This window comes from Mobula birostris, chromosome 19 (assembly GCF_030028105.1).
Source record: "Mobula birostris isolate sMobBir1 chromosome 19, sMobBir1.hap1, whole genome shotgun sequence".
NCBI lineage: Eukaryota > Metazoa > Chordata > Chondrichthyes > Myliobatiformes > Myliobatidae > Mobula > Mobula birostris.
The window spans coordinates 53,646,439-53,666,331 of NC_092388.1; the positions used below are offsets into that span (position 1 = coordinate 53,646,439).

Sequence of the window (19,893 nt, forward strand, 5' to 3'; positions counted from 1 at the left end):
GGTAAAAGTAAGAGGGAAATTAGGAAGCAAAGAGGGTACATAACAAAAACATTCGCAAGTAAAATCAAGGATATTCCTAAAGTGTTTCCAAATATTGGGATAAAAATAATGTAGGAAAAGTAGGTCCTATTAGAGAACTAAATAATGGGTGTGTGGGGGTGTGTGTGTGTGTGCATGTTTGAGAGAGAGGGAGTGTGAAAGAGAGAGAGAGTGTGACAGTGAGAGAGTGAGAGAGAGAGGGGGAGAGGGGGGGAGAGGGGGGAGAGGGGGGGAGAGGGGGGAGAGGGGGGGAGAGGGGGGGAGAGGGGGGGAGAGGGGGGAGAGGGGGGGAGAGGGGGGGAGAGGGGGGAGAGGGGGGAGAGGGGGGGAGGGGGGGAGGGGGGAGAGGGGGGGAGAGGGGGGGAGAGGGGGGAGAGGGGGGAGAGAGGGGGAGAGAGGGGGAGAGAGGGGGAGAGAGGGGGAGGGGGAGAGAGGGAGAGAGGGAGAGAGGGAGAGAGAGAGAGGGAGAGTGAGTGAGGGAGAGTGAGTGAGTGAGAGAGAGAGAGAGAGAGAGAGAGAGTGAGAGAGAGTGAGAGAGAGTGAGAGAGATGGGACAGGGCAGGAGAAAAATCAAACATTCTTTCAAATGGCAGGACAAATTGACATATAAAATCGATCTTATTATCTGATAGTGAATGAACACAGTTGTACTGGACATATTCATAACTCAGATTTGAATTCATGGTGCAATAGTTAGGAAGCCTGACAGACTAAAATCACACAGGCCATCACACATGTGAACTATCACTGTAGGAGACCAAAGTATCCATCGCAAATCATACCAAGTTGACTTATTTAAAATCAGGACACCATTTATTAGGTTGCTTTCTAAATTAGACATTGATCCATAAAATCTACTTACTTGGACTTTATGTTGTTGAAGTTTTTGCCCAAGGCTAGATGGCGAATAGATCTGTTCTTGCTCATCCACACTACAAGTGTGGCAAGGTCAGAGTCTAAACCTGTACAAAACAAGATTTAAAAACTGTAAATGTTAAAATTCAGCATTCTAGATGCAAACTGCATCATTTCCAATGCGAGCACTGCATTGTAATCACCTGTCATCCAATTAATTGTTGTGTGTGTTCAGCAGAAAATGTGCCTAAAGAAAAGGATTGACAGGTCCAGGGGCTGTATATGGGAGGGAGGCAAGAAAAATACAACAGAACATTTTTATTTATTGTGTGACTGTATGGAGCAGCCTCTACTGAGGAGCTTGCTCGGCAAGGAGAGCAGACTACACCGTCACTACAGCAAAGAGGTGCTGCCAGAACACAGCAGCAATGGGATGGTGAAACTGGCTTCTCTCTGAGTGAGGTGGACTTGTCTCTGCTGCCTCCGACTTCACAGCCAAATAAATATTTTCCTGACAGTAGTAAGGATGGCCAATGTGTACACTGAAAGCTCCCATGAACCATGAACGAGTACTGCATCCAGGTAGTTGGCACCAGAAAGGCACAGCTCTCCGGACAGACAACTTCCGGCAGCTAACTCGCTCCTCCCAATCTTCCATGTTCTCTCCTATTTTAATTCAAATAGTGGCACCCCTTATATCCAGTCGAAACAGCAGATGGGGCTGCTTGACTCAGCAACACACCTTTCACAACCCTGGGATGATGGCCCAGGTCCCCTGATTTGGGATCGAATTCATGATCTTCTGTCTCAAGGTGAGAAAGCTAACACTTGGCTGTGACTGACGAAAGCCAGGTTGTCATTTTGCATACTGTCTCCAAGTACCCAGTGCTTACTTCATATTTACTGCCCCAGTGTTGTAGGATCTGTGCTGCAGAATAAACGGGCAGAATATTATTGCACAATAGCAATGCTCCAAAATACAAATATTTCCATTTGTGTAGTGACTTTTAAGTGGCAAAATATCCCAAGGTATTTTTCAGATGAGACAAAGGCTGGCAGAGGAAGAGAAGGGTGAATTTTTTAAATATGGTGTTTGATAAGGACCCTCATGGGAGGCTCATCCTGAAGATTAAGGTGCATGAAATTCAAAGTGAATTGGCCACTTGGATCCAGAATTGGCTTGACCATACAAGAAAGAAGGTAGTGGGCTGATGGGCTAGAAGTCTGTAATTAGGGGTGTACTGCAGTAATCCTCACTGGGTCTTCTGCTGTTTGACCATTAATGATCTGGATGCAAATGTAGAGAAGTGGGTTAGAAAGTCTGCAGATGACCAGTGGTGTAATTTATCGCAAAGAGGACTGGCAAAGGATAGAGTAGGATATAGATCAGTTGCAGATATGGAAGGAATAATAGCAGATGGAGCTTAACCCGGTCAATTGTGAAGTGCTGCACTTCAGGGGATCAAACGTAAAGTGACAGTACCCTCAAGGGAAAGACCCGTGACAGTATTGATGTGCAGAAGGATCTTGGGGGCCCAAGTCCATAGCTCCCTGAAAGTGGTTACACAGGGTACTGGAATGGTAAAGAAGGCATATGGCATGCTTGCCTTTGTCAGAAACTGGGCTCAAGAGGCAGGAAGCTATGTTGCAGCTTTATAAAGCTCTGGTTAGGCTGAACCTGGACCACTGCATTCAGTTCTGGCCACCTGAGTATCGAATGTGGAGGCTTTGTAGAGGGTGCAGAACAGCTTTCAGGATTAGAGGCCATGTGCCATAAGAGACTGGCTGCACTTGGGTTGTTTTCTCTGGAGTGCCAGAGGCTGAGGGGAGATCTGATCATGAGGGGCAAAGACGGAGTAGCCAGCCAGCACATTTTTCTCATTATTGAAATGTGCAATGCCAGAGTATTTGCACTTAAGGTGAGAGGAAGTTCAAAGGAGATGTGCAGGACAAGTTTTTTTTTTACACACAGAGAGTGCTTGGAATTCACTGTTAGTGTCCGTGGGGGAGGAGACAAATATGACAGAGGCATTTAACAGGCTTTTTAGATAGGCATATGACTGTGCGGAAAATAGAAGGATACGGGAATTGTGCAGGCAGATAGTATCGGTTTAGTTGGGCACTTGATTACTGATTTAATTAGTGCAGCACGATATTATGGGCCAAATGGCCTGTTTCTGTGCTGTACTGTTCTGTTTTCTACGTTACTCTGGACACCGGTTATGGAAAATCGCAATAGGGACTATTTTCTAGGAATACGGGGATTGACTATACTAGGTTTCCGATCTTACACCATGTATACAAGAACATATTAAAAAAAAGGAGCAGGAGAAGGCCATTTTGCCCATCAAACCTGTTCCACTATTCAATAAAATCATGGCTAAGTAATTTAATCTTCTAAATTTTATTCAAAAGTGGATGACCCAACACTGTACTCCATAAGCCAAACTCTTGCCAACTCAATCTATCTATATCTCTCTGCATCCCCTGCACAATTTGCTTTTCCACTCATTCATCAGCAAGTTTAGATATACTGCACTTGGTCCCCTTTTCCAAACTGTTAATGCGTATCGTAAATAGTTGTGAGCCCAGCATGGACCCCTCCAGCAATCTGCTCATCACAGACTGCCAACTAGAGTAACACCTATCTATCCCAATTCCCTGCCTTCTATTGATTAACAAATCCTCTGTCCATGCTAATACATTGCCTCCAACTCTGCGCATTCTTATCTAATGGATTAAGTTAATTATAGGCAGCTTATTGACTATCCTCTGGACATCCAAGTACACAATGTCCACCTGTTCCCCTTTATCTTTTATGCTCATTATATCCTTAGAGACCTGCCCTTCGTGAATCCATGCCAAGTCTGCCTGATAGAACCATATCTATCCAGATGTTTTGCTATTTCATCCTTAATGATAACTTCAAGCATTTTCTCAACTATGGACATTAAGCTGCCTGACCTTAATGGAATGTCTGTCGCTGTTTTCCAATCTGCTAGGACCTGCTCAGAGCCTAGAGAAATTTGGTACATTATCAGAAACCGGTCTACAACAACCTCATACAAATTCCACTAAATACACCACACAAGTTCAAATACACCTCATTTACTACAATTATCTTATATAACCATTGTTCAATTTGTCCAGTATAATCTGGTTTTAGTAATTGCCAGCAAGTCGATCAGCTGGTTTCTTACTAAATGTTCACAAGTATGTGACCTATCTTTTCTTAGATTTTTCATACTCCTGGTATCACTTACCTTCTCATAGTTTATCAATCATCTGTAAACAGGAAGGCAATATTCACCGTCCTTACTACTTTAGTGTAATTCTCTGTTACAATGAAATCTGAAAAATTCTGACAGCAACTCCACTATTCCATCATTAATTTGCCTTGGTATGCTTGAACTATCTTGGATCAGCTACTCTGTATGAATCACATTAATAAATGCAGCATTAAATCCTCAAAGTGGCACATTAATGGCATTTAAACAGAGCTTCCAGTTCAATAAAAATATAGTTGTAGCTCATTTCTACTGTGGCCATAAAGCAATAGCAGCTTGGGTCAGGAGTGCTCAATTTTCATTCTGTTAATATTTAGAGAGGTCCTCGTGCAACACAAAATAACTTGCACCAATACAGTTGCTTTTAAAGTTGCGTCATAGCTGGCTCCAGCACCTCCCTGATATCCATGGGAAGGATGGTAACTACTAGACAAAGGAGGAGAACGGACTGTCGCAGAGTCATGGAAACCATAGTACATGCTGCCTCTGACAATAAGACAATGTGCTTGGTATGATGTTTCTTTTCAAAAAGTATTTCAAACTGTACTTTACAACTATCCAGTGGGAGCTCAGCAAAACAATAAATTGTCTATGCTTCATGCTTACCAAGCTTTCCGAGGCCAGAGGGAGACCACTTATGATTTGCTGGAACTGGACAATTAAGTGACAATTCAACATTGCAATGTCGGTAGCGTAGCAGTTAGTTTGATGCTATTACAGCTCAGATGTCAGAGTTCAAAGTTCAATCCCAGTGTCCTCCCCATGAATGCCTGGGTTTACTCCAGGAGCTCCAGATTCCTCCCATAGTCCAAAGGCACACCAGTTAGTACCTTACTTAGTCATTGCAAATTGTCCCATGATTAGACTAGGGTTAAAAATTGGTGGGCCGTGGGCAGCGCAGCTCGAAGGGACGGAAGCGCCTATTCCACACTCTAAATCAGCAGTTAATTCAGCTTCAGAACCTGAGCAGCTGAGAATACAACCCCTTCTATGTCGAGAGTGTCAGGAGGCAGAAGTGTGTGAAGTTGCGAGTACCAGGGAGAAGGTTCTTGAGAAAATGAAAGGTCTGAAGTAGATAGGTCACCAAGACCAGGTGGTATACACCCCGAGGTTCTGAAAGGCAACTGAAGAGATTGCAGATGTCACTCCACTCTGCAAGGGAGAGAGACAGAAGAAAGGAAATTATAGGCCAGTTAGTCTGACCTCAGTGGTTGGGGAGATACTGAAGTCAATTGTTAAGGAAGTGGTTTTGGGAAACTTGGAGGCACACGATATAACAGGCTGTAGTTTGCATGGTTTCCTCAAGGGAAAATCTTGCCTGACAAATCTGTTGGAATTATTTGAAGAATCACAAGCAGTACAAAGAAACGAGAATTGGTTGATGTTGTGCACTTGGATTTTCAGAAGGCCTTTGACAAGGTGCCACACATGAGGTTGCTTAACAAGACAAGAGCCCATAGTATTACAGGAAAGATACCAGCATGGATAGAGCATTGGCTGATTGGCAGGAGGAAAAGAGTGGAAATAAAAGGAGCCTTTTCTAGTTGGCTGCTGGTGACCAATGGTGTTCCACAGGGGTCTGTGTTGGGACCGCTTCATTTATGTTATAGGTCAATGATTTGGACGATGTGATTGATGGCTTTGTGGCTAAGTTTGCAGATGGAAGGGCAGGTAGTTCTGAGGAAGTAGAGAGGCTACAGAAGGACTTAGATGAATTAGGAGAATGGGCAAAGAAGTGGCAGATGGAATACAGTGTTGGGAAGTCATGCACTTTGGTAGAAAAAAATAAAAGTGGATTATTTTCTAAATGGAGAGAAAATTCAAAAAAATCTGAGGTGCAAAAGGGACTTGGGAGTCCTCGTGCAGGATTTCCTCAAGGTTAATTTGCAGGTTGAATCAGTGGTGAGAAAGGTAAATGAAATGTTAGCATTAGTTTTGCAAGGAATGAAATGTAAAAGAAAGGATGTAATGTTGAGGCTTCATAAAGCACTGGTGAGGCAGTTATTGGGCTCCTTATCTTAGAAAGGATGTGCTGACACTGGAGAGGGCTCAAAGGAGGTGTATGAAAATGATTCCCGAATTGAAATAAAAGTTGCTGGTGAACGCGGCAGGCCAGGCAGCATCTCTAGGAAGAGGTGCTGCCTGGCCTGCTGCGTTCACCAGCAACTTTTATGTGTGTTGCTTGAATTTCCAGCATCTGCAGAATTCCTGTTGTTCCCGGATTGAAATGTTTGTCATACGAGGAGGGTTTGATGGCTTTGGACCTGAACTCAGTGAAATTCAGAAGAATTAGGGGTGACCTCATTGAAACCTATCAAATGTTGGAAGGCCTCAATAGAGTGAATGTGGAGAGGATATTTCCTATGGTGGGGGAGTCGAAGACCAGTGGAAAAGGCCTCAGAACAGAGGGGTCTCCTTTCAGAACAGAGGTGGGGAGGAATTTCTTTAGCCAGAGAGTGGTGAATCTGTGGAATTTGTTGAAACAGGCGGTGGAGGAGACCAAGTCATACGGTATATTTAAGGCAGAGGTTGATAGACGCTTGATTAGTCAGGGCATGAAGGGATACAGTGGGAAGGCAGGAGACTGGGGCTCAGAGGGAAAATGGATCAGCCATGATGAAATGGCAGTGCAGACTCGATGGGCCAAGAGGCCTAATTCTGTTCCTATATCTTACGGTCTTGTAACTTTCTAAGCCACATTGCTTTTGACTGAATCGCTTTATCTTGCCATTTACCTTATATTTAAAAGCTTCAAAAGGGTTATTTTCATGTTACTGAACTCAGAAGCAAATTGAGAAAGATAAAACATTCTGTAATTAGACCAACGTTAAATTATTTGGAAATCTGTAAGATATTTTTCCCTTTAAAGAACAAACTTGCATTTCTACATTTGCAAAAGGTGGTTGTGCATCATCTCTCAAAGAGGTTCATAACCATGGAATTACAGTATGCTTGAAGAGATGGCACTGCATTATGCAACAAGGCCAATTTATATACACTAAATGTTGGAATGGATGGTGTCTCGCTGCAATTTCTACAAAGAGCTGTGGTAGTCAGAAGAATGGTTAGGGCTGTGGTCTTTGCATTATCAGAGTACAAACATTAACATTAAAACCGGGGTTTGGACAATTTAAACGGCAGGCCAGATGGTCTGAAAAGGCACGGTGTCCAGACAGAAGGCGAGGGTCGGGGCAGATTCTGCTCCATAATTTGATTACTCCATTACTCCGTTCTAATCGGCGCTGAGACCTGCTCTGGCATTCGGGTTTATGGACACCATTTTGTTCAGAATGCTGTCGCTGGCTTTATTGTTTGGATAGTTTGTTGTTTCATTTTCCTCCTCTCTCTCTGCTCATTGGGTGTTGGTCTTTTTTAAATTAGGTTCTTTCGGGTTTCTTATTTTGTGGCTGCCTGTAAAGAGACGAATCTCAAGGTTGTATAATGTGTACACACTTTGATAATAAACGTACTTTGAATCCTTTGTTGGCAAAAGCCAAAAATGGGAAGTTTACTGGCAATGTTTCAATCCCTGTGGCTAGATTGTAGAAATATTTTAACGTAAAGATAAATAAATATTTGAAAGATCAAGGAATTAAGGGTTATAGGGAAATAGCTCTGGAGCAGATTTGCAGCCAGCACAGATCAACCTTGAGAGGATTTGAAATGCTTGGTGGTCTGCTCCTGCTTCTATTTTACTGTGTTCAGTTGAATCTTTGCCTAGCATTCACTATCCTATAGTGGTCATTCAAGCAAAGAGCTGCTGCTGTTGCTGGAATCGTGCCACCAGAAGGAGTCACAGACCGAACAAACCTCTGGCAATTAGCACAGGAATAAATGTGAACAAAGAATGGATTTTTAGAAGTACATAACTTATCAATTGCAAAAGAAGCAATATCTATGAAGTCCTTGCATCAAAAGGAAGACTCATCTTGTTAATTCCATGGCTCATCCAAATGAGTGTATTTCATACAATATTCAGTGGAAAAACTTTAACCTAAGCCTGCCTGTACAGCAACATTCAAAAAAGCAAAATGAAAACTGCAGATACTGGAAATCTGAAATAAAAACAGAAAATACTGGAAATGTGAAAATACAGGCTGTATTATTGCGGAGTGGGACAGTGTTCATGTTTCCATCAATGGCTCATCCTCCCAACCTACAGCAGCATCCATGTGATGTTTCCATGGAGATGAGTTAGTCAAATTACATGCAGGACAGATCACTGTCATTTTGTTTTTGAGTGAGAAAAACCAGCATTCTAAGCAGACCCCAAAAAGCAGTACCATATATAATTAAACGTATTGTCTGAAGACTGCAACCACATCTCTTCAACCTTCTACTTCAAAAGCTGCAGAAGAAAATCTCAAATGATACTCATGTTATAGGTAGAAACTTTGCAATATTTTACTGAACAACATAATTTTAGGTATCAGTGTGGTGGTCATTTTAACCCTTTCCCAAACAGGAAAATAAAATTCTTAAGGTGGAAGAGTCTGACAACAGGAATAGAATAAAATTGCAAAAAGATCAGTGTAGTCAATCAGGATGTTATATTAATATTCATCTGAAAATCCAGTTTAATATAAACATGAAGTATATTTTCTCAGGCAATCACTCTGCAAATGCATCCACAGGTTATGAATGATGCCTACCATTAACTCTAGTGAAATTCCACGCGGCTTTTAAAAATACAATTATTTGCTCATTGATTCTTCCCACAGTCCATTAAACACACGATGAGGTTCAATGTAAAAAAAATATCCTTCTCACCGTTGTCTGAAATATCCAGTTTTGAAATATTATGGACTTCTGCAATACAACCTTCCAATATCTGAGCTCCACCTGATCTTAGCTGTTGATAAAGAAAAATTCAATTAGAATAAATAGAAAAATGAGACACCATGCAGAGATTTCAATTTAAAAACGTTTTATGTACATATTTTGATGTAGAGCTAGTGGGCAGTAGGTAAAACTATATTCAGTAGACATTATCAGTAGTTCTATTTTTTTTAAAAGACGCCTGGCTGCCTTTGTGACACAAGGCTGAGAGATGGTTATGAACAGACTGATCACAGTTAACATGTTCAAGGCTACTGCGATTCAACAGAAGCAGTTAAGCATTGTGGCATTTTGAACCAAGCTTTCCATAAAAGCCATTAAGTGACCAAGTACTAACAAAGATCCAATGAAATAAAAGATGAATAAATGCTATAAATTCCATCCGAACTAGTACATCGGCTACAGTAGGTTTTAAAAGAAGGTGAGGCACGTTGTCATTCTAGGATGGTGGTGAATACTGGTAGCTTGGGTTGAGGTGCTTGATGTTGTGGTGTTTGCCGAGCTAGGCAATTAGCTTGCAGACATTTCATCACCAGTCATGCTAAGATCCTCGGTATGCAGTTGTTGGTGTTTCTCTCTGGGAGTGCTTGGGTTTATATAACTGGGATACCATGGAGGTTCTAATGCAGGCAAACAAAAAGCAGCAGGCAAGAGAATTTTTAAAAGCGTTGTTCTCTTCTGATAACTCTGTAAACAAACATATAGAAATAGATGTCATCCACAAACCATTAAGAGCCAAAGAAAGGCGAGCCAATAGAATTCAAAGGTCAACTGAAGGGGTAGCCAATCAGGACTGAAGTAAGCAATGGGGCGTGGTCCATGTAAACCTGAGCACTCCCAGAGAGAAACACCAACAACGGTGCATTAAGGATGTCACCTCAACTGGTGATGAAAAGTTTGCAAACTCATTACTAAGATTGGTGAACACCAAACATAGTCACTCTTTCAAAAAACATACTAATCTGCTCTTTTTCCTATGCTTGGAAATATAATGAAACAGGCATTCAGTGATCCAAATTAAGCAACCCAACAAGGCAGCAACATTTGAATTTTGAGTGGAATTATTTCATCATATCAGTTAAGAACTTTGAGCTGATAAGATCAAATCAAAATTCAATGCAAAAGCAGTAGAAAGCAGCATTCAGGAAAGAGGCCAATGTAAAGGTGGTAATTAAGACCTGAAGAATATACTAATGAGTAACTTAAATTAAAAAGAATGGCAAGGTTGCTTCCATAGAATAATTACTGATCACATATAATCTCAACACTTGGATAGCAATTTCCACCCTTCATTACCTGATAAATTCCAAACTGGCCACAGGAACTGTGTAGGTCAGTGACTTTATTTAGGTACATCCCTTCCTAAACTATGTTTTCAAAACAAAACTGGTGTCAAATGTAGCTCTAATTGTTCCTTCAACTGCATCAGTGGTTTTGCGTTTCTAATCTTAGATGCTAATATTTCATGATGCCATTAGATACTCAATTACAATTGTGATGTAAAAACATCTCAAAAAGTGTCACATATTTAGTTATTCAGATACAACTTTGAACAGATCCTTCAAGCCACACCACTCAGCAACCCCCAGTTTAACCCAAGTCTAATCACCAGTCAATTTACAATGACCAATTAACCTACCAAACGGTATGCCTTTGCAGAGAGAGGGGAAACCCATAAGGTCACAGGGAGAACATACAAACTCCTTATAAATCTCTGCTTCATCCAATTGATATGAAACATTTTACATTTCTTTAACCTCAGTAATCAATTCTTAAGAAAATGCATCAATTTTCAAAGCTGCAACTAAAATACAAAGAACAGTTCAACTTCTAGTTATTGACGTGATTACTAAAATCGCCAGAAAGTTTCCAATGAAAATTTTGCCAACATATCCCTTACAATATTTTAAAAAAAACAGTGCTTTATATTTCAGTTATCCATACCCGAAGACGAAGTATTTTTTTCTTTAAGTGGGCAAGTGTCTGATCAAATGAAACATGCCCACATTACAGAACACTGCTTGAGCAGAGATACTGTTGCACAAAGTATCTGTGTCAAGTGGTTGAACAGGTAGTCCTGATAGACAGGTAAGGAAGCCGTTTTACTGGATCAACAAAGGTTAAAAAGCAGGGAGGGTACTTACACAGTGACCAAGCTAAGGAAAGCAGTAGAGGGGAAAAGAATGGAAAATATCAGTGCAAAGCTGGAGTAGGCAAAAGCATTAAAGCACAGTGAGTTCAGCATCCTTGTCTTCTGCATCACATTAGCCTTTGAAAATCGTTAAAAACAAATGGTCCTGAAAAGACCTGGTTATACAACTTTTTCCCCCAATTATTATTCTATGAATGAGAAAATGTAGATTTATCAATATTTAGAAACAAGGTAACTTCAGTAACAAATTAACATGTTTTATCACGGAACTTCTTGATGAGACACGGGATTTAAGGAATTCCTAACAGATGAATTTATTTCATCGACTAAGTTACACAATATACTGCAGATCAAAGGTTTGCCCCTGAATACAAAGAATGATGCTTCTCCAACAACACTTGAGGAATTAGGGTTCACTAACATACTTGACCACATTTGCAGCAAAGCTGTTAATTAGTACATTATAATCACAAGGTTATTAATCAACAGTAAATAAAAATCAAAAAGAAAATTGTAGATGGTGGAAATCTGAAATAAAACCAGAAAAAACCTGAATAATTCAGCACCTGGTACAAAGAGAAGCAGTTAAGGCTTCATGTCCAGAAACTGACTGAGTTGTCATGAAGGATTTTGGACTGTTTCTCTTCCGGCACAATTTGCTAAACCTGTTGAATGTTTCCTGCACTTTTAAAAATTAACCAAAAGAAACACATTTTTGATACCTGAAATTGATATGACACATGAGAAATGCTCCTGACAAATTGAGGATGTGAGCGAAGCAAAATAGTTTGAAGGGTTTAGCTTATCTAATTCAGGGGTGGTGTTGATGAATCTCAGTTCCTCCAGCATTCTGTGTATGTCGCTCTGGATTTCCAGTATCTGCAGAATCCATTGTGTTTATTTTATGAATTTTGGTTTATAATTCAGTACCCAAGGGCAGTAAGGCCTGAAGGCAAGTAAAACTCGAAATTACAAGCCCATAAGGGATAGGAGCAGAATTAGGCCATTCGGTCCTTCGAGTCAGCTCCCCTGTTTCATCATGGCTGATCCATTTCCCCTCCTAACCCCGTTCTGCTGCCTTCTCCTCGTAACCTTCCAACCACAACTAATCAAGAATCTATCAACCTCCCCTAAAAATACACACAATTACCTGGCCTCCACAGCTACCTGTGCTAATGACTTTCACAGATTCATCACCCTCTGGTAAAAGAAATTCCTCCCCATCTCCGTTTTAAATGTATGTTTTAAATGTATGTTCCTCTATTCGGAGGCTGCCCCCTCTGGTCGTAGATTCTCCCACTATAGGAAGCATCCTCACCACATCCACTGTATCTAGGCCTTTCAACACTGCATCCTTGCTTTTATATTCTAGTCCTCTCAAAATGAATGCAAACATTACATTTGTCTTCCTCACTGCCAATTAAGTTAATCTTGAGGGAATCCTGCACAAGGAATCCCATGTCCCTTTGCACCTCTGATTTTTGAATTCTCTGCCCATTTAGAAAATAGTCTATGCTTTTGTTCCTTCTACCAAATTGCATGACCATACACTTCCCGACACTGTATTCCATCTGCCTCTTCTTTGCCCATTCTCTCAATCTTTCAAATGTCCTACTGCAGACTCCTTGCTTCCTCGACACTACCAACCCCTCCACTTATCTTCATAACATCTGCAAACTTGGCCACAAAGCCATCAGCTCCATCATCCAAATTACTGACACATAAAGAGAAGCAGTCCCAACATCGACCTCTCTGGAACACCACTAATCGTCACCGGCAGCCAACCGGAAAAGGCTCCCTTTATTCCCACTGTTTGTCTCCTAACAAATCAGCCAATCCTCTATCCATGTCAGTACCTTTCCTGTAATACCATAAGCTCTAATTTGTTAAGCAGCCTCATATGCGGCATGTTATCAAAGGCCTTTTAAAAATCCAAGCACGTAACATCTACCAATTCTCCTTTGTCTATCCTGCTTGTTATTTCCTCAAAGAATTCCAAAAGATTTGTCAGGCAAGATTTTCCCTTAAGAAAAACCATGCTGACTTTGGCCTATTATATCAGGTACCTCCAAATGCCCTGAGACCTCATCCTTAATAATCGACATGAACACCTTCCGAACCACTGAGGCCAGACTAACTGGCCTATAATTTTCTTTCTTCTGCCTCTCTCCCTTCTTGAAGAGTGGGGTGACATTTTCAATTTTCCAGTCCACTGGAACCATGCCAGAATCGAGCGATTCTTGAAATATCATTACTAATGCCTCCACAATCCCACCCCCCTGCCTCGCAGGCACCTCTTATTGAACTCTAGGGTGTTGTCCATCTGGTAAAGTGACATATCTACCTTCAGACCTTTCAGCTTTCCAAGCACCTTCTCCCTAGTAATAGCAATTACACTCACTTCTGCCCTCTGACTTTCTTGAACTTCCGGCATATTGATAGTGTCTTTCACAGTAATTTCCTGGCCTCCCATTACTACCTCTCCAGTGTCATTTTCCAGTGGTCCAATAAACAAAAAATAATTGATGATATTTAATCAAAAAACTAAATTAAAAGCAAAGGTAAATCAAGTCATTTTTCCATTTCATTTTCAAACTAATTCAAAGAACTAAACTATTCCTCCTTACCTCACAACTGCTAAGGTCAAGAGAGACTTCTTTCAGTTGAAGATTGCAAGAAAGGCCCAGTAGAAGTGCTCTGTAAAGAAAGAATTGCATTCATTTAAGTGTTGGATGCCTACATTGGAATAATAGAAGAGAAAGTATAGAGTCCTTGTCCCCGGCCATTTGTTCCAAACACACTCAACATTAGTTACTGCACATGATAATCTGGTTGCTCAGCTTAATTCCACTGAATTTAAGGGATTTTTTTTAATGCACACAATAATACATGACCACTATTGTAATGTGCATTAACAATAGCCACTGAGGATATATTTCCATCACTTCTGTCACGTCACCTTTTCATAGTTTTAACATAGAACATAGAATAGTACAGCACATTACAGGCCCTTCGGCCCACAATGTTGTGCCAACCCTTAAACCCTGCCTCCCACACAACCCTCCACCTTAAATTCCTCCATATACCTGTCCAGTAGTCTCTTTAATTTCACTAGTGTATCTGCCTCCACCACCACTTCAGGCAGTGCATTCCATGCACCAACCACTCTCTGAGTAAATAACCTTCCTCTAATATCCCCCTTGAACTTCCCACCCCTTAGCTTAAAGCCATGTCCTCTTGTATTGAGCAGTGGTGCCCTAGGGAAGAGGCGCTGGCTGTCCACGCTACCTATTCCTCTTAATATGTTGTATACCTCTATCATGTCTCCTCTCATCCTCCTTCTCTCCAAAGAGTAAAGCCCTAGCTCCCTTAATCTCTGATCATAATGCATAATCTCTAAACCAGGCAGCATCCTGGTAAATTTCCTCTGTACCCTTTCCAATGCTTCCACATCCTTCCTATAGTGAGGCGACCGGAACTGGACACAGTACTCCAACTGTGGCCCAACCAGAGTTTTATACAGCTGCATCATTACCTCACAACTCTTAAACTCTATCCCTCGTCTTATGAAAGCTAACACCCCATAAGCTTTCTTAACTACCCTATCTACCTGTGAGGCAACTTTCAGGGAACTGTGGACATGTACCCCTAGATCCCTCGGCTCCTCCACACTACCAAGTATCCTGCCATTTACTTTGTACTCTGCCTTGGAGTTTGTCCTTCCAAAGTGTACCATCTCACACTTCTCCGGGTTGAACTCCATCTGCCACTTCTCAGCCCACTTCTGCAACCTATCAATGTCTCTCTGCAATCTTCAACAACCCTCTACACTATCCACAACACCACCAACCTTTGTGTCGTTTGCAAACTTGCCAACACACCCTTCTACCCCGACATCCAGGTCGTTAATAAAAATCACGAAAAGTAGAGGTCCCAGAACCAATCCTTGTGGGACATCACTAGTCATAACCCTCCAATCCGAATGTACTCCCTCCACCACGACCCTCTGCTTTCTGCAGGCAAGCCAATTCTGAATCCACCTGGCCAAACCTCCCTGGATCCCAATGCCTTCTGACTTTCTGAATAAGCCTACCATGTTGAACCTTGTCAAAAGCCTTACTAAAATCCATGTAGATCACATCCACTACAGTACCCTCATCTATATGCCTGGTCACCTTCTCAAAGAACTCTATCAGGTTTGTTAGACATGATCTGCCCTTCACAAAGCCATGCTGACTGTCCCTGATCAGACCATGATTCGCTAAATGCCTATAGATCCTATCTCTAAGAATTTTTTCCAACAGCTTTCCCACCACAGACGTAAGACTCGCTGGTCTATAATTACCCGGACTATCCCTACTACCTTTTTTGAACAAGGGGACAACATTCACCTCCCTCCAATCCTCTGGTACCATTCCCGTGGACAACGAGGACATAAAGATCCTAGCCAGAGGCTCAGCAATCTCTTCCCTCACCTCGTGGAGCAGCTTGGGGAATATTCCATCAGGCCCCAGGGACTGATCCATCCTAGTGTATTTTAACAACTCCAACACCTCCTCTCCCTTAATATCAACATGCTCCAGAACATCAACCTCACTCATATTGTCCTCACTGTCATCAAGTTCCCTCTCATTGGTGAATACCGAAGTGAAGTATTCATTGAGGACCTCGCTCACTTCCACAGCCTCCAGGCACATCCTCCCACCTTTATCTCTAATTGGCCCTACCTTCACTCCAGTCAACCTTGTGTTCTTCACATAATTGAAGAATGCCTTGTGGTTTTCCTTTACTCTACTCACCAAGGTCCTCTCATGCCCCCTTCTTGCTCTCCTCAGCCCCTTCTTAAGCTTATTTCTTGCTACCCTATATTCCTCAATAGACCCATCTGATCCTTGCTTCCTAAAACTCATGTATGCTGCCTTCTTCCACCTGACTAGATTTTCCACCTCACTTGTCACCCATGGTTTGTTCACCGTACCATTCTTTATCTTCCTCACCGGGACAAATTTATCCCTAACATTCTGCAAGAGATCCCTAAACATCGACCACATGTCCATAGTACATTTCCCTGCAAAAACATCATCCCAATTCACACCCGCAGGTTCTAGCCTTATAGCCTCATAATTTGCCCTTCCCCAATTAAAAGATTCCATCTTTTTCAGGAACTTTAACAGCAAAGAACACTTTAAGTTGTTTAAAAGTATGACAAAAGAACGGGAAGGTAGAGTTAGAGTGCATTACAGGACCAGAGGAGGTGTAGAAAATGAAACCTCACAACTATTGGGAGCTACAATGACCAAGATAGTGGCCACACTGAATAAGAACAATGGTTCAAGATAAAATGAGGATGGACATTCTTAGAGGAAGGGCCATTGGGAGTATACCCACAGCACAAAACTAATGCTATTTAATACAAGGTGGCTGTCAAGATGGCAAGAGAACAATTGTTACACTGATAAATACAGTGTGCTCTTCTAAGTGAGACAGAATGTCATTAGGGCAGAGTCAAGAAAGTTCAACATTGTATCATGTTGTTTGAACAATGACTGACGTGCGTAAAGAATGAGAAGAATTCCAATTCCCAGTATTCCTTTACAAACAAGTGCAGGCTTAAATCAGGAAGTAAAATATAAAGTCCAAGCCCCCTGGTCATTTAACTTTGCATGTCAGTGTGAAATGGTAAAATAGGCACTCAAACGCAGAACATGTCAGGCAGAATCAACTGATTGCAATCTTGTTGGCTCTTCATGTGGCCCTGGATTACTTGGACAATACTAATTCTTATGTCAGCCTGCTATTTATTGACTACAGATCAGCATTTAATACAATCTTTCCGACAGTTCTGACTGAAAAGCTCCAAAACATGGGCCTTTAGTCATAGTCATACTTTATTAATCCCGGGGGAAATTGGTTTTCGTTACAGCTGCTCCATAATAATAAATAGTAATGGAACCATAAATAGTTAAATAGTAATATAAATTATGCCAGTAAATTATGAAATAAGTCTAGGACCAGCCTATGGGCTCAGGGTGTCTGACCCTCCAAGGGAGGAGTTGTAAAGTTTGATGGCCGCAGGCAGGAATGACTTTGTACCTCCCTTTGCAACTAGATCCTCGACTTCCTAACTGGAAGCCACAGTCTGTATGGATCGGAAATAACATCTCCATCTCACTGACAATCATCACTGGCGCACCTCCGGGGTATGTGCTTAGCCCACTGCTCTACTCTCTCTATACCCATGATTGTGTGGCCAGGCACAGCTCAAATGCCATCTATAAATTTGCTGACAACACAACTATCGCTAACAGAATTTCAGATGATGATGAGGAAGCTTACAGGAGTGAGATATGTCAGCTGGTTGAATGGTGTCGCAGCAACAATCTTGCACTCAATGTCAGTAAGACCAAAGAACAGATTGTAAGCTTCAAAAAGGGTAATACAAGGGAACACACACCAGTCCTCATAGAGGGATTTGAAGTGGAAAGAGTGAGCAATGAGTGCCAATATCTCTGAGGACCTAATCTGGATGCAACATATCAATGCAGTCACAAAGAACGCAGTCAGTGGCTATATTTCATTAGGAGTTTGAGGAGATTTGGTTTCTCACCAAAGACACTCGCAACTTTCTACAGGGGTACGGTGGAGAGCATTCGAATTGGCTGCATCATTGTCTGGTATGGGAGGGGTACACTGCAAGGGATTGAAAGAGACTTCACACACACACCCACACACATCCAACTGTAATTCACAGCTTTTATTATTTTGTATTGCATTGTACTGCTGCCACATAACAACAAATTTCATGGCATATGCAGGTGATATTAAACCTGATTCTGAATAAAAAGGAAAAATAAACATAAAATAAAAAGGATTGAAGAGATTTTGGTGTACAAGTCTAAGGACTCCTAAAAAGTTCAGGCACAGATATAAAAAATGGTTAAGGTGGCATATAGGATACTTGCTTTCTTGAAATGGACCAAAGAATATAAGAGCAAGGAGATTATGGTACAACTATATTATATATAGTTTGGGTCAAAGCTGGAACTCTGTGGGCATTTCTGGTCATCCTACTACAGGAAGTACATGATGGTACTAGATACAGGGTGCACAGGAGATTCCTCAGGATGCTGTCTGGGGTGGAGTGTTTTGAGTATGAGAAGGGACTGGATAGGGTGGGTTTGTTTACCTTGTAGAAGCATTCCCCAGTAAAAGAGCTGTATGAAACTAGAAGGTATAAGTTTAAGGGCAGAGGTAGGAGATCAAGAGGGGTTCTGAGGAAGTATTTTTTCTCCACACAGAAGATGCTTTGAATCTACACAGTATGGCTCAAGCAGGAAACAGAGATATTTTTAACACTGAAAATATATCTAGATGAGCACTTGAAACTCCAGCCCATGAAAAGTGAAAAAGTCCACTCTTAACTTCCAATATCTCAGGAAAACTAAGTGAATTAAACTATAAGCATTTCCTTCCTGGTTCCTTTTATTTGAACAATCACATTGCAGAGATGGGCGATTTCTAATCACGACTTCAAACAATCTAGACCGGGCTCACTGTCTTTATATTGCATGTAAATAGAATTAGCATGGTAAAGCACACAATACAACATAGCGCACTGAAGGATTTGTTTTGTTGCTGTATCTCGCAATGTCACCAAAATTCTGACACAGAATTCAGAATAAACTTCTTTACCCAAAGAACTTTGAGAAAGAGGGACGGCATAGTGGTACAGTTGTGAAGTTTGCATGTCGGCCCTGTGACCTCATGAGCCCCACATTTAAAAGGTGTGCAGGACGATAAGCTAATTGGCCACAGAAAATTACCCTTGGTGTGTACAAAAGAGGTAGAATCTGAAGGAAGTTGATGGAAATCATAGACAGAAGCAGAAACATTGACCTACTGAGTCGATGCTGCCCGTTACAATAATCCTACATTCAGCCCATTTTCTTTTATTCTCCTACATTCTCATGAATAAATTGCAGATGGGATGGGATGTCGGCAGGCTAGTGTAAATGGGCCATTGGTGCTCTGCATGCATTTGGTGGGCTGAAGGGCTCATTTCTCTGTGCACTATGATTGCTTGCTGGCAGAAGGTTCAAAGATTCATTTAATATCAGTGATTGTATACAGAATACAACCTGAAATTCGTACTCTTTGCAGACATCCATGAAACAAGAAACCCTATCGAATGAATGATAGAAACAGCAAAGCCTGAAGTCCCGCCCTTCCTTCACACAAGCAGTTGAATTGAACAGTATAATTGGATGTAGGAGAGGCTGGACAAACGTGCACGACAGAAGAGAACAGAAATATATTATGGATGAGAAAAGATGAAGTAAGGTTGGGGTATGTGTAAACATGGATTGATTGAGCTGAATGACCCACTTCCACATGCCTGAAGGAAATGTCCATCAAAGAGAAGAAACCAATACTGACTTGACTGCATCTGGAGGAAGTTTGGTCCCCGACAGATTGATGTGTTTCAAAGCCTGTGAACTGCTGAAAAACATCTTGAACGTCTGAGGGACTTCTTTACCCTTCCTGCAAAAAGGAGGAAGAAGAATACACTTTAAGGTTATCCATATAACACAATTAAAGTAGACAAAATTTACCAAACCATAACAGTTTCATGACATTAGGGGCAGATCAAAGTCTTGGAAATTCAAATCTTACACGGAATTAATCAAATGCATTTGGAAAGATGCCTATCTAGGCTGATGG

General features: G+C 41.5%; 1 protein-coding gene across 4 annotated transcripts in view; it reads right to left on the minus strand.

Annotated features, from left to right (window-relative positions):
- LOC140212608 (F-actin-uncapping protein LRRC16A-like) overlaps positions 1-19,893 on the minus strand; it is a 345,618-nt gene that overhangs the window by 119,871 nt on the left and 205,854 nt on the right. For all 4 annotated transcript variants that reach the window (XM_072283616.1, XM_072283615.1, XM_072283613.1 and 1 more), the window contains 4 exons: positions 19,609-19,713; positions 13,800-13,869; positions 8,952-9,033; positions 902-1,001 (listed from right to left, as the gene is read on the minus strand). In XM_072283616.1, the coding sequence (XP_072139717.1) occupies positions 902-1,001; positions 8,952-9,033; positions 13,800-13,869; positions 19,609-19,713 (357 nt within the window). The remainder of the gene's footprint in view (positions 1-901; positions 1,002-8,951; positions 9,034-13,799; positions 13,870-19,608; positions 19,714-19,893) is intronic.